The following is a 16,528-nucleotide window of genomic DNA, read 5'->3' as shown; positions in this document are numbered from 1 at the left end:
CTTAGCGGTTCGGCAAAAAGAGACCGATAGAATAAGTACTAGCCTTACAAAGAATAAGTCCTGGGGTCGATTTTCTCGATTAAAGGCGGTGCTCCAGCATGGCCGCAGTCAAATGACTGAAACAAGTAAAAGAATAAAAGAATTCTGCCAATCTACCACCCTTAATTCTTTCTGATTTAGGCATAAGCAGGTAATATTAGCAGGAGTGAAGTTAGTGTTTAACTGATATTTTATTGGCCCTGCAGGGATCAAAGGCAAAGCTGATCCTGGTGAAATTTGAACTGTGAAGATAAAGAACCAGAACAAATACCTCACTTTTTTGGCCCTGAAGGGACAAACGGCAAAGCTGACCTTGGTGAAATGTGAACTCGGAACATAAAGAGCAAAAACCTCACTTTAATGGCCCTGGAAGGATGAAAGGTAAAGCTGGCCCTAGTGAAATCTGAACTCAGAACAAATACCTCAAGGCTCCCCCCCCCCCCACCCAATGTGCTCTAACACTTCTGAAAATGAAAAAAAACATTGAAATGAGGAAAATGCATATTTGTAAGAAATAAAACTATGAGTTAAGAAGAAATTACTTTCATTTAATAATTAACATATAAAAATACAATGCATATTCCAACAACTAACTAAATACATTACAGTCAATAGTTGGATGACTTTGTTTCTGGGTTCTTCAACATTTTAATAGATTTCTTTACAGAACATTAATTGAATTCAAGCATAAGCATTAAGGCACAATAAATGCCATTTAGCCTTCGTCAAATCAAAATTCTAACTAAAAAATTTGTAACCATTGCAGTGTGTGAGTGTATGTGAATATATATACTTATATATATGTGAACACACACATACATTTAAAATCCATTTGTCTTCATGCAGTAGTTTTCTTCTGAGGCTTGTGTTCATTTGCACATTTTGAGGCAAACACTGTTACTGTTTGACAGTATATAGGATGAGTAATGAAATGACAATATGTGGAATGATGACACTGTATGAACAATAATGCATTTCTAAGCATATGATATCTATATATATATATTAATTATTTACATGTAAATACAAATACAAAGAAATATAAATATTTATTTGTAAGACTGGCACAAGGCCATATCTGTTGGGGGAGAGAGTGTAGTTGATTATATCAACTCCAGTACTTGACTGGTGCTTATTTTGTTGAGCTTGGAAGAATGAAAAGCAAAGTCGATTCAAGAGACTTAACCAAACGTGTTACTACAATTCTAATTTTAAACCTGTCTTTCTGATTTCAGTGGAAATTTCTCCGATAACTTTAGAGACTTGGCTTCACAAATTGTATACTTAATAAATATAAATAATTTATTTGAAGTTTTTCTGTTTAAATTTTTTACATCAATATAAATAAGATCTTGTATCAAAATATTAATCAATTTTCAGAGCCTTGAAATTCTGCAGTCATGACAAAAACAAACACCTGCTAGAAAAGACTGGATTCTCGAAAGCATTCTGATAAGAACATAAAAAAAAAGAAGAAAAAAGAAACCGATAATCAGGAGATGAAAGTTACCAGATTTATTTGACCTGTTGGACACTTCAAATTGTATTTTATACTGTAATCAGTGCAGTATTTTAATTTAGTTATTCTGGTTCATAACTGCTACAGTTAAACTCTGTCAGCTTGGTTGGTAGAAGGAAGGGTAGCCTACAGTATGAGCAGTTTTTTCATATTATGTCAATCCACGATCAAAGTATTGAAAGATCATAACTCACCAATATTTTTTGGTTGAAACCTGTCCTCAGAAAAACAAAACTATACATAATAACTGACGCTAAACTTCAGTTACCATCCTATTTTCCTAAATCTAGTGCTAACTTTATTGTGTTAAAACAGCTCTGGATGACAATATACAAGTCAAGTCTAATTGTATACTTTCATCTGGTTACTCTGGAGCAGAAGCAGAATAGGACATGTTTTTTAATATCCTTTGCTACTCTTTGGAGTTTGTAAACTGGGATTTCTTTCTTTTATTTATTTATTATTATTTTTTTTAAATTCTTACATTCATTTAATCCCTTTACATTAAATATTTCTTTTTTAATCTTAATACAGACATCATTGTCAAACTAAACAGAAACCAATGCAATGAAGTACAGTGATGTGCTTCTTAACCTCTGTGGGTATGAACTGCTCTGGTATGCTCAATATTTGATTATTTAGAGAGGCTGAGAAGAGAAAAGTATTATTTAGAAGAATTATAAGTTTTGATGATTATTTAGAAAATTTTACAAACTCATTAATATTTACAGTATTCATATCTACATTACATTTCCATCAGACGAGTATACTTTTATTTCTAAAATATGACTTATATTTTTTTCTACTAGGCTAATGGCTGTTATCGTCATTTAGTTCTGGTTTGTTACCATAGAACAAACATATGCTATGAAAGTATTTAGCTGTATGTGTACAAGCTGGTGACTCAGAAAATTCAACACATTGAAGTATCGAGATTTTGTTCATTTTATATATTACTAGGATTTTTCAATTGCAAAATGAGATAAAAGTCAACTTTTATTAAGTACACTTTTGATCAGCATTTTGCCACTGAAGTGTGTCTGATCAAAACTGATTGTTTAACTAAACATCTGTTTTACCTTTAAATATGTATTATGAACATCTCAGGAATCATAAATTAGACTATTTGTTCTCAGCACTATGGGTAATATTTGGTTAAAAAACTCAAATAGAGGCTTCCTTGGCATATTTGCTGCAGAAGTTTCCTTACCTATGAGAGCAAAGGAAAATGTTCATTTCTTAGTCTATTTGAAATAATTACTAAATGGCTAAAATGGTAATCAAATAAGACTTAAAATTTTAAGACATAGTAATATGTCTTTTTTTTTTTCCTTCTTCTAATTTCAAAATATTTCTTTAAAATATTTCATATTGATTAAAGATTGACACAAATCTTTAAAAAGGATTTTTCAAATGTTCATGTATAGAATATTACTACTAGTGTAATACAAAAACTAGGTGAGGCAGAGTTTTCTGGAATTTGATCAAACAATAAAAACTGTTGAGTGAGATTAGAATGAATTTCAGCTCTCCAATTAACTATAACATTTTTTATCAATGGGCTTTAGATAATCATTATTTTATCTATATATGGCTATTGGACATTCTACCTTCATATCTATGTATGGAAAATACTCAGCTAAAACTTGCTTCAGTTGCAAAGTCTAACAGTCTTAGATGTTGCTCATAGCATTGCCATACTTGTAGTTAAGAAAAAGTTAGCTGATGTGGAGGATTGGAAGCCATCAGAATACTGGAAAAGAGTTACCTGTATCATGATGATTTGCACTGACATCGTGACTGCTGCTCAGTGCCCTGTGAATACTATGAAGACATGGACAGCTTCAATAGAGACAATGAGGCTGTGGTTAGAAAGAAGGGAAGAAGCAGACATTCTGAGTGTGTCCACACATTGGTGTTCATCCAGCAACTGATGAACAGAGCCTTAGGTTCTGGAAAGCTGCTGGAAATTGGTCAAACCCTGGCTGGAGAAGGTTGCTGCTGGAAGGTTATGTGCATGGCAGCAGGATTCAGCTCCTTGCCATATCTCCAGAAAATGTCAGAAGTGGGTGTCAGAGAATTTCTATGACTTTGTCAACCCCGGTTTCTGGCTTCCTAATTGTCCTGATTGTAATTTCATGGATTGCTATGTGTGGGGTGCAGTTGAGAAAGACACCAACCACTCTACCTGCACCACCAAGCCCAAGTTAGTGCCCAAGATCAAGGAGGTATTCAAAGATCTTCCCAGAGACACAAGCAAGGGCTTTCGAGACTGTGGTGGAAGCTGAGAGCATCTACTTTGAGTAAACTGTTATCTCCCAGCCATAATCTAGTTAATATTTTTTTTTTTTAATACTTTTTATTTTTGGATGGGACATTGTATTTTTTACCCCTTTTATGTAAACTGTCAAATTTAGATATACATCCTATCTCAGATGGTAGTGCTCCACACACACACGCAAGCATTTACACTGCACCTCCTCCTAATAAAAGCTGTCTAGCTGAGTGGCAGAGATTTACTCACCAAACTGCTCACAAGTGAGCCACAGAAAGTACTGTTTCTCTATATCTCTTCTACCTGATATCTAAATCATCTATCTGGAATGTTGGTTAGTCCAGTCAAACCTGACAGAGACATATGATCAATGACATTCCAGTCATGACCATCCTGTTTTTGAGGGTATCTAGAGCTACATCATTCAGTATGACCTTTCCTTTTTAAAGATGGTAGACTGTAAGTTTAAGGCAATTTGGTTGCTATTTCTAGGAGACTAACCAACAACATAGAGGCTTACTTGTTGACTTGTCTTTCATATTAGTTGCTTCTTTAGAGCAATAAAAAAAACATCCTCTTTTGAAATGTTTGTATAGAATGTCTGTACTACAGTCTGACTTCATCTCATTATTCCTGATATTACCCCTATTCATCATCCTGAAATTCTAATTTTTATATGACTCACTATTTTATGTCTATTTATCCCTATCACTAACTTGCAATATATTTTCACATGATGTATAAATTGTAATTCATCTCTATACTAGCATCTTTCCTACATTACTCAAAACTGCACTGATGCTGCTCAGTTGCTTTTCGATTCATATCTTTCAGTTTAAATGCCATACTTTCACAATACACATTCTCCAGGTGATTATTTGCCTTTACTGGCCCCAGTCATTCTCATGTGGTAAGCCTCATAGTAAAACTCGCCTAATTTCTTTTATTTTCTTCATACTTTGATTCCTATATAAAAGAATAATATTTGTAGCACTCTCTCTCTCTCTCTTTCAGGCACTCTTATGAAAAAGTAAGCATTGCATTGATTCCAGTGACTTATAGGGTCAGTTACACAACATTCTCCCCACCAATCAAATTGAATGTCACTTTGTCACAGGGTTTCTAATAACTGAGTGGACTGGAGCAATATTGAAAGAAGTGTTTTGCTCAGGAATACAATGCACTGCCCAGTCTGGGAATTGAAATCACAATCTTACAATCAAGAGTGCAGCATCTTACCCACTAAGCCACGTGCCTTCACACATGTACATTCAAACAATCACATAGTGTGTACATTTTTTTTATGAATTACAATTTATCAAATGTATTAATTTAGCCAATGATGATCATCATCATCGCAATATAATAAAAACAAAGACACTGTTAACTACAGAGGGTAGCACATGTATGTTGCTAACAATGTTAATTTAATCATTTCCCTGTAATCTGGAAGTTTAATGAAATGATAGAACATTATGGAACCTAGGCAAAGTTTAATTTTAAAATTAAGCGCAGGAAAAACATTTGAAATCTGTAGGATCTAATGGATAAAATTCTGTTAGTGAGGGAAAAATCAAAATTCTATTAGTGAGGTGAGAAACCATTTTGAAAATTAACTTCAAAATTTGTTTTTAACTTTAGTAGTTAAAAAGAGGATTTAATTTTAGTCTTGCTTATAAAATCTATCTTTTGAATTTTGCTTAGCAAAGCAAATTCTTTGAGAAAACAGTTAATGAAAGGAAAATTACATGATATTTATTAACAGTTGATAACTTTTAATTTTAGAAAATGTGAAAAATTTCAGCAATATATCTAACTGTTTTGTTTTTTATTTTTATGAACCATTTTAATTTGTACAATAATATCAGAGATAATAATCAGAGTAAAGCACTTTTTTTAATGCATATTAGTAAACAGTAACAGAATTAATCCCACTCCACATCATAAATGAGATAAAATTGTTGTTTAATCCTAGATCAATCTTGATTAAACATATTTTTGATCAAAGGAATTCTGGCCATTACAGAAACTTCTTTTTCTTGATATTTATACTTAGGACTATATTATCTAGTATGTTCTTAATTTTCTAAAATGTAAAAGGGTGTGATTTGACTGCTAATTTTAGCATGACAAGTGACTGGAACTGTCTCTTTTGAATCTAGTTTTGTTACATAAATTATAAAGAAAGAACATGACTGATCAGTTGCTTATCACTGTAAGATGACAGTAAACCAATATAGGCAAAAATTAAGTGCTTTCTGTTAAGATGGTACTGGATTAGCATTTCTAAACACTTTGTCAAATTTTGCAATCACTCATACTATACATATTGAAATATTTTTTAAATCATAACAAATAGGATTTTTAAATGTCAATTCTGTTTTAGAATACCTTTTATTTTCTTTTATTATTCTCTTATTTTTTAAAATCTAATATCATTTTTTAAATTTGTACATTTTACTGTTTGGTTTGCCAATATAATATTATTCAAAACATACTCTGTAAAATATCTTGCAATACAACTTAAGGTATCTTTCAAAATGTTTTATTAATTATTAATTACATATCACATCGCATATAATCCAGGTAAATAATAATAGTTTGTTTTTTTTTTGTATTTTTTTTTTTTACCTTTTCATAGAAAATTATGATTATTTAGATATTTTACTTACAACTTTCAACATAGCTGGGATATAGGGCAGGTTCTAAAAGTTATTTTATATAAATTTTGTTGTATCGTAAACTTAATGCTAAATTGCTTTGGGGGTGGGTTTTAGTATGCAATTTTATTACTGCCATCTACTGAATTTGAAAACAAATTTTTAAGTACATTTATTCTATTCTTTATTTATTTTTTGCAATATGTTTATCAAATTCCTATAAAATATGAACGGGACTCTTAGTACATGAAGCAATTTACACAGATGAATTCTAGAAAAAAAATGGTTGATGCACTTAAAAGCTTACATATTAGGTAATTTAGTTTCCATTATATAACATCTATTTTCTAATTATGTAAAACAAATGTCAGACTCTCTCTGTTTTAATAATTAAATTTCTACTTTTGGTAATATATAGCAACCAGTTTTTGAAATAATTCTTGCAGATTAATTTATACACCTTTCATGAACTTAGGTCTGTAGAAATTTTCAAATACTGTGTTATATGAATTTTGAATATTTTTTTTACATTCATACTTATTATAGTAGTAGTAGTAGTAGTAGTAGTGGTAGTAGTATTGTATTCTGGTTTCGATATCAGCAGAATTATTTTGAACAATGCTGACATTATAAAGACTGTCTTTAAGGAATTAGAGCAAAAAAAAAAAAAATTTGAGAAGAAAATACTCTTTATACTAAACATGTTGACTTTCAACTTCATTTTATAACATTTTGACTAAGTACAATGCCCTATATTTATAGGGAAGGGGAAATGGGAATTTGAATTTCATGCCTCTTTCCAAGTGTATAAGTGATATAAAGTAAAATGAAAGGGTTTCATTTTACATCTGAAACAGAGTTTTGTGGACTTGGCTTGCCGAGAGCTTACCTGTGCACTATAGTGCTCACCTTTGTTTTGTTCATCATATTTTCTGATATTTTATGGTAATATTTGGCATGGTTGCATACTCATGTAACTTCCCCCCATTTACATATTTACACTCACATATACATAATGTTTTTCATAATGTATTGTGTAATTTTACAATCAATATTCTGCCAATACTTTTTATCCTTTAAGATATCAGTTGTCTTTATTCCTGTAATTCCTAGCTAAGGTATTATTTTTAATATGTTGGATTATATAATCTTGGTATATACATCTATCTACTCATATTACATATATATATATATATATATATATATAGATATATATATATATATATATATATGAAATGATTTTAACACTGTGCATGGCATAAATAAATTTTGTTACATAATATCGTTGAAACTAATGCTTGATGCAGATACTGATTGTTTTTGTATTTTTGAGTTATGAAACCATAGAAACCAATTATGTAGAAAGCCCAATGGTTAAAAAGTGATCAGTCAAGAAATGAAGTTTTGTTTTGTTGTTGGATTGATATTCAAACTTTTATATATATATATATGTATATATATATTATACATTTTAGATTAACTTAGTTTGGAAGACTGAACTTTTGAAATTGTTTTCAGTAACTTCTGCAATGGTTGATTATTTCATGAGGTTCCTGCTTCTTTCTTTTTTTTTTTTTTTTTATCCATTATTGTTCCTCAGATAGTTTTTGCTCCTAGAATGAATAGCTATAACTGACATTGTGTAATGAAAAGAATTATTTTAAAATGCAAAATTCGGTAAGCTCTTATCACGGGTAACTTCACCACCACAACTATCAACAGATGTCTGAAATCCATTTATTAGCAATTGTGAAGCAGATTTGCCAACAGCAGGGATTAATGCTTGTCCATTTTGGGTGCTAGATTTATTAGGGAGTGGATTTTCTATTTGTCTCTCAGAGACAGGTATAGAGTAGTGGTCTGGTTTAGGAACCTTGCTGTGAGAATACATTACCTTTGGGCTGATTTTACCAGAAGAAGAAGGCTTTTGCTCAGCAGGATCTTTTACAATCAAATCTTCTTCACTTATGTGGAGCTTAATATTATAGCTATCCTCACTGTCACTGGAAGAATGGTTGGAACTTGAGAGCATTGAAGTTGAAGAATGCTCATCATTATTAAAAGTGTCAGTTTCAAGAGGCCCATCACATTTCAAATGACTATCACAAGGCAAATTCTTATTCAAATTATGGTTACATCCTTCAACAGGAAGATTTGGTTGACTGTGGTTTGGTTCAGCATATATCACTTGAGTTTCAGGTAAAGCAATATCTAGACCATTGGAAAGAGTTTCTTTATCTGTAAGCTGAGTAGCAGAAGACACAGCAGATAAACGGTGCCGTTTAGGAAGCTTTAATACACCATTCTGAGTGTCATTTACTCTTTCTTTTGGCAACTTGTTAGATGAGAAGCTCTGCATAAGTTTGGTATTCCCATTTGGAATGCATCTTTCATTGTAGCTCACTGACGGTACCTCACTGAATGTACTCTCTTGGATATTATTCGTATAACATTCATCAGTTGTTTTCCTCTGCAAAAAGGAAAAAAAAAATTTTTAGACCAAATTTAGCAAAATCTTTATATCATGATTAATTTTATGATTACATTTAACAAATATATATATGTATATATATATATATATATATATATATATTAAGAGAAATATATATATTAAGATAAATATTAATGATTACTTTTTAAGTGACTCCTTTGTATAAGTGAGGTAGAAATATTATTTGATTGCTGAGATATTGCAATGATCTTATTGAAGTTTCTTATTACCTTCTTAAAAAATTAGAGCCAAAAGATGAAAATTCAGCCACATTGAGTATTTAAATATATAAACATATTCTCACAATGGATTTTTTTCTTTATATTGTGTAATACTAAGACTTTCCTCACTTCTTTTTTAAACATTTGATCCAGTTTTTTTCTCTCTTTTAACATCTAAAACTGGAGTATTTTTGAAAAAAGTTGCTTGACAGTCTATCATCATCATCATCATCATCATCGTTTAACGTCCGCTTTCCATGCTAGCATGGGTTGGACGATTTGACTGAGGACTGGTGAAACCGGATGGCAACACCAGGCTTCAATCTAATTTGGCAGAGTTTCTACAGCTGGATGCCCTTCCTAAGGCCAACCACTCAGAGAGTGTAGTGGGTGCTTTTACGTGTCACCCGCACGAAAACAGCCACGCTCGAAATGGTGTCTTTTATGTGCCACCTGCACAAGAGCCAGTCCAGAGGCACTGGCAACGATCTCGCTCGAAAACCCTACAAAGGCCAGTCTATGATGATCTATAAAGGTATTGCTTATCTCTTGCTTGTGTACCATTTAGCAGATGATAGAAAAATGTCACTCTGGTTAGAAGGCAGGTCCACAACAACAAAAGTCTGGTACCTATACCTAGTAGCATAAACTAAAGCATTTAGAATCTAGTGTCTTGCTCAAGGTATGAACACACAATTCTTGAACTGATCTTCCAAGTAACATTTTGTCTTAAACCAATATACTAGATATGATGAAGAAAATAAATTAAATAAATTAAAGGTTTGGTGTCACAATGCACGTAAAAAAGGACATTTATACAGTCTAAGTAAGTGACTCTCTTCTTAAGACTTTGAGTAATTAGAATAAGAATATTCTAATTGCTATAAATGTTCATTTCTTTTGACTATATTCAAAGCCTTATCTGTTTTATAGCACTGTAAACAGAATCTCATGATACACATAAATTAAGTGAGACAGCATCAACCAAATATTAAAATCACATCATGGTTTCAGCTTGTCATATGACCTGTGAGAATATTATTTAGATAAGACACTAATGCGCAGTTTAATTTAGCTCTCTTTTACTCCTTTCAATCCAGGTTTAGAGGATATAATAAATGGTAAGATTCTTGACGTAGGTGTTCAATAAATGAGATACTCCTGATACCACTAAAATTCTTATTAAATGACACACCTAATGTCCAGTTAAGTACATTGGAGGTGGCTAAGGTGTTTAATCTTTAGTCATGAGGGTTAAAACAAATTGAAGAACTTCTGACTCTTCAAATGATAAAATTTAACAATTAAATTTTTTTGTTGCTCATTAAAATTTGCCAACAAAGTTCATCTGACTTTTCAAGGAATTTTATGTACTATTCTCTGAAAAATCCAATGAACTTTCAAGAAAAGAATTAGTTGAATAAGTTTTTTTGTTATAGAAAGAAATATCTTTTTGCACGTTCTGTAAAATGTAAAAAATAAACTAAACTGTAAAACAGAAACATCAACCAACAAGCTTTGCATTGTCTTCTTCTTTACTTTAACTTTATCTTTATATATGTAACTATCAATATATTGTCACCTTCATTATTAATATATTGCAGAAATATACTGAAATATTGTAAATGTAGACTTATAAGGATATATTATTCGTTTACTTTATTGATTTGAACTCAGCTGTGAAAATTGTTTAATAAATCAAACTTTAGACCTTATAAACTATTCACATTTCATTCAAGATCATGAATTTCAAGTTTATCAATATAAAGTGGAAAATATTGAACCAGTGATAGAAAAATTAAAGATGAGGAAGGAATAAGTGAGAAGACTTATTTGCTCATTTTCATTTCTATCAGATTTTAGATTCAACAAGAGTACATGTTCATGCAAAGATCAAGTTCATGCAAACATGCAGAGCATAGTGTTTGTTGCTTTTTTGAAACCAGCTAAACAACATGCAGTTATGTATTGGTTTACATATTAGAATACCATCTTAATCAGACCAGCTGAAAAGGTGTGTGTACACACACAAACAGGTTTGCTTAATATATCTGAAAAAGAAAGAAGTATTTTGGTAAATATATTTTATAATACTATTTATAAACCTTAAAGATGTATATTAACAAATATCAAATGATACTGAAATAAATGCATTGATAAGTGACTCAAGTAAAAGCAATATATATACGACACCATATGATAAATAATATCTAAAGATGACAAACAGCAACAACATCAAAAACATGGGTGGGATTTATAAGAAAAGAAATAACAAAATGAAACAATTACATGGAAAGCAGTCTACAATTTGGAACATTTTTCTTATTAATATATTTCATAAAAGAATAACCCAACAACAAAGATACATTGATTAAAAATAATAAAGCAGAAAACAAATGATAGATGATGTAATTTATAACTGTTTTTGTCATTGACAACTGCATTAGTTGTTTAGGTTACATGAATCTAAATGTAGGTGTACTGGGTATGTAGTACAATGACATAGTCTAAACAATATTTTAGGAATTAATTTTTATAGACGGAAAAGCTATTACATACAAAGTTAGGGACTGGAATACTTATAGAATGTCTCTTGAAAGCAGCATTGCACTGGGGCCTTTGTAAAAGACAACTCGTGCTGGTTTGATACACACCCCACCACAATAAGCATTAAGAGTTCTGTATAATTCACAAGTGCTTTGTTAGCATGTAGTTCTGAGTTCAAATTCTTCTATGGAGAATGTAGACAGATATTTCTAGAAATACAACCCTGACAAACTGGGAAGTTGTGACAATCATGTCAGACACAAGAAGCATTAGTGCTGCAACAAAAATAATATGGCTCCCATTAGATCTGAAAACTGAGATGAGGATTTAGTTTTCTTGATTTCCTCTGCTGCTATTCACAACAATGGTATAAGGCCAGAACTTTGGAGGAACGGGGTTGGTCAATTAAATCAGTTCCAATACTTAACTGGTACTTTGTAGGGCTGGTGCTAGGAAGTGCAGGGCCCAATTAGAGAATTTTCAGTGGGATCCTCTACTCTACAAAAGCAAAGATTGATGTTTTATGCTTTGTGTAGTATGCCAATCCCAGCTGAAAAGAGTTGAGGGCTTGAGGCTCTACCATTAGTCACAATGATATACTAATTGAAAGCTCATATGAAAGTTTTTAATGTTTTATTACAAGAAGTCAAACCTGTATACGGAAACTTCTCTTGGTGCAAGGCCAAATTTGAACAAATCTGTCTAATTGGCTTAAAATCAGGCCAGGTACTTTGTTTTATCAATCTTAGAAAGTTGAATGGCAAAGTTGACCTTGGTAGAATTTGAATTCAGAAAATAAAGAGCCATAACCAAATATTATAAAGCATTTTGTCTGACACTCTAATGATTCTGTAAATCTCTCTGCTGACATTTGCAATAATAACAAGAATAATGATCTGACAGTACCCAAGCATGGTCCCAGCCAGTAGGCTGTCAACAGTACTTCTGACAATTGTATAAGCCTACAAATTTAGGGAAGAGGTAAAATCACCATTGATTTCATCCAATTTCAGATTTCAAGTTACTTATCAAGTCAAATTTATGGAAAGTCTTTTTTGTAAACAGAATGGTAGAGTATTCTGTGTGGTGACAAAGGGCTTCTCGCTCAGAGTAAAAGGTAGACTGTATGACACATGTATGTGAACAGCCATGCTACATGGCAGTGAAATATGGGCCGTGATTGCTGAGGACATGTGTAAGTTTGCAAGGAATGAAGCCAGTATGCTCCACTAGATATGTAATGTCAGTGTGCATACATGACAGAGTGTAAGCACCCTGAGAGAAAAGTTGGATTTAAGAAGCATCAGATGTAGTGTGCAAGAGAGACGATTGCGCTGGTATGGTCATGTGTTGCAAATGAATGAGGACAGCTGTGTGAAAAAGTGTAACACCCTAGCAGTTGAGGGAACCTGTGGAAGAGGTAGATCCAGGAACATCTGGGATGAGGTGGTGAAGTACGACCTTCGAACATTAGGCCTTAGTGAGGCAATGACTAGTGACCAGGACCTTTGGAGATATGCTGTGCTTGAAAAGACCCGAAAAACCAAGTGAGACTGTAGCCCATGGCCTATGCCAGTGGGTGTAACCAGCCCATTTATGAATACCCCTCATTCATTGGACAATAAACCTTGCTTGTGAAGACCTACTGAGGCAAGTGAAATCAAAATCAAAATTGCTGACCTGGCCAACGACAGTACTGCCTGATTGGCACTCGTACCAGTGGAATGTTAAAAGAATATCCGAACATGGGGTGTAATTGGCCCACTTATGAGTATCCCTCATTCATTGGACAATGAACTTTGCTTACAAAGACCTATTGAGGCAAGTGTAAACAAATCAAAATCACTGACATGGCCAATGATAGTACCGCCTGATTGGCACTCGTGCCAGTGGAACGTTAAAAGAAGCATATCCGAGCGTGATTGTTGCCAGGGCCACGGATTGGCTCCTGTGCCAGTGACACGTGAAAAGTATCATTCGAGCGTGATTGTTGCCAGTGGCGCCTTACCAGCACATGTGCTGGTGGCACGTGAAAAACTACATTCAAGCGTGGTTGTTGCCAGTGCCGCCAGACTGGCTCTTGTGCAGGTAGCATGTAAAAACACCTTTTGAGCGTGTCATTACCAGAACCACCTGACTGGCCACCTTCAGAGTGGTTGGCGTTAGGAAGGGCATCCAGCTGTAGAAACCTTGCCAGGTCAGATTGAGCCTGGTGCAGCCTCTGGCTCACCAGTCCTCAGTCAAACCATCCAACCCATGCCAGTATGGATAGCGGGCGTTAAATGATGATGATTTTATGAGAAAACAATCTCGACAAAGCTTTCCAACTGAGACCATGAACAGTAACAGCCAAGATAGCAATTATCCCCAATTTTTTTTTAAATGTGGGATCTTGAAATGTGAGTTAATGTTTGTTAGGTGTCTCCTTTGCAGACTTTAGTAAGGACTGTTGCAATATAGTATTAAGTAGATTTTTGAAATACATAAGTAAAATCTGAAAGCAAATTTGAGTGATGGTACCATTTTGTATTACTTACTCCTCTATGTAGGAAAGGTTTTATACCGACAACATGTGAGGCAAACAATATCAAATTTATCCGTACCAATGATGATAAATATAGATCAGGTTGGGTAAAGTCATCAGAAGGAATATGACAGTATGTCTCCCCCTTGGAACTGGCCTGAATAAAACTACCATATTCAGATGGCAAGTTGCTTTTCCTTCGATTATTTCTGAAAAAAAAAAAAAACCAGTGTATTAAGAAAGATTAGAGGAAACAGTATAGAAGAATTAAAAATAAAAGGGAAAAAAGATGTACAAATCTAAAAAGTAGAATTGGTGCTGTTAGACAAAATGTAACAATGGAACCTAACTAATAAAAAAAATGTATGAAGTGAACAATAACAACTAGAATATCTAAAATTGGAAATGGATATCTATATAAAGTTTATAATTTCCATCTGAGGCAATTTTTCTCAAGCAAAAAAGACAAAACTATTAGAAATAATTAAAATATAAATGGCTACTCTTTGTGCAAGAAGACACAAAACTTGTCTAGATATTTATATTTAGTTTTTGACTTGGCAACCAGAAGTTTAGAAAATGGTTAAGGATAAGATAGGCAAGGAAGATTGATTCAATCATTGTAGTGTCATATAATTCCTTAGAATTTATTACTGTGAACTGAATAGTCATGAAGCTTAAAATCTTTAGGAGAAAGGAAAATGGGATGTTGTTATGTTTTCCAATCCAGCTAGGTACCAAAACTAGTTCACCAATAATTTGCTGTCAAACTACAGTATTGTAAATTTGCATATTGGTTTCTTCAGACAAACCATAAAGGCCTTATAATTTTTGGAAGTATTAACATTCATGCATTTAAGGGCATAATAGCTTAAATGAAGTGAATTGTTCACAATAGATTAGTCAGCTCAGTATTTTTCACCATATAAACATAATTTGCTGAAAACTATGTTTAATAATGCTTATAATCTAAATTCTTGTCAGTTTGGAATGAAAATGAAGTGTGTTTAACCCTTTAGCATTCAGATTACTCAGTCAAATGTAATACTTATTTAGTCACATTGTTTTGTATCTCATTGCTTTGAGATTTCAATATGTGACTATTTTTAGAATGACATTGTAGTGTTCAGTGTGAGAGGCAAGAAATGGCTAGTTTGAACATAAGATAGTAGAAAATTTGGGCTGGATATGACTAGTTTAAATGCTGAAGGGTTAATAAATTTTTAGATTTATAAAGGGCAGAGATGGATAGATTTACTATAAAATATGCTATAATTTGTTCAAGAGAGCTACAAGTAATTCCCTTTAGTTTCTCCTTGGATTTTGGTTATGTGGGTCCTAAGTAATAACATATATTTCTTCTAGACTTCACCATAACTGTCTAAAGATTTTCAGGAATCCAAATAGTTATTTTGTTACAATATTCTGATATTGTTGCTGAGTAGCAGAAACCATTTTAACCATTTGTGATAAAATAAAACTACAAGTGGTACCCAACAGAAGTAACCTGACAAAGAAATAATGTATGCTGAATATTTAATTAATTTTACTGAGTAAGAAATTAGAATTTCTGTACAAATTTAGTGAAATAATTTCAACACATTATTTGGATAATTACACTACACCACAGTTTGAGTGCAGCTAAAAACATGTTCTTAGCCATTCATGTTTCTATGTCATGAATCATTGTAGGGGGTCATTCAAAGTTTGTGATAAACTGAAATTGGTGATGGGGGGGGGGCAATTATGTCCAACATTATGATATTTCAGTCAGATGTGGTTTAGGACCAAAGTTAGGTTTAAATTAAAAAAATTCATATATTTAAATATAGCAATATTACTCTGTTCCGTTATATATTTCATATCCTATTCTTGTGAGCATTAGCATCATTGGCTACAAATTTCCAATGAGTTAATCACTGCTTCACTGCATTTCTAATAATGAGAATGGCAAGGAAATAAAATGTGTATGTGTGTACATCACACATGCCTGTGATATGAAACAGTGCTATTTTGTAGATTTCTTAGCTGTAAGGTACACAATAAATAGGTGTAGCATGGGCATGGCTGTCCATGAACTTAGTTGCCTTCTCCACTGCTGTTACTCTCTGAGATCCATTAGTATTGTGGAAGTATACTTGGGCATGAGTTGACTTCCACTACATGGAAGCATGTTCATATCTATATATATTATGTGATTCTTCATTGTCTCTGCTCTGACTGCTAAATCCACCTTATGAAGTATAAGTCAA

General features: G+C 32.7%; 1 protein-coding gene across 5 annotated transcripts in view; it reads right to left on the bottom strand.

Moving 5' to 3' along the window:
- Positions 1–566: 566 nt before the first annotated feature.
- LOC106868416 (pro-neuregulin-1, membrane-bound isoform-like) overlaps positions 567–16,528 on the bottom strand; it is a 258,580-nt gene continuing 242,618 nt past the window's right edge. For 3 of the 5 annotated variants that reach the window (XM_014913660.3, XM_089348969.1, XM_052966488.2), the window contains exons 7-8: positions 14,290–14,485; positions 567–8,963 (exon numbers count right to left, since the gene is read on the bottom strand). In XM_014913660.3, coding sequence (XP_014769146.1) covers positions 8,154–8,963; positions 14,290–14,485 — 1,006 coding nt within the window. In that variant the 3' untranslated portion in view covers positions 567–8,153. The remainder of the gene's footprint in view (positions 8,964–14,289; positions 14,486–16,528) is intronic. The other 2 variants (XM_014913661.3, XM_089348970.1) reach the window with 1 other exon arrangement.

The sequence above is a fragment of the Octopus bimaculoides genome, chromosome 3, assembly GCF_046866305.1.
Source record: "Octopus bimaculoides isolate indiv1 chromosome 3, ASM4686630v1, whole genome shotgun sequence".
Taxonomy (NCBI): Eukaryota; Metazoa; Mollusca; class Cephalopoda; order Octopoda; family Octopodidae; genus Octopus; species Octopus bimaculoides.
This window is presented reverse-complemented; position numbering and strand designations above follow the sequence as displayed.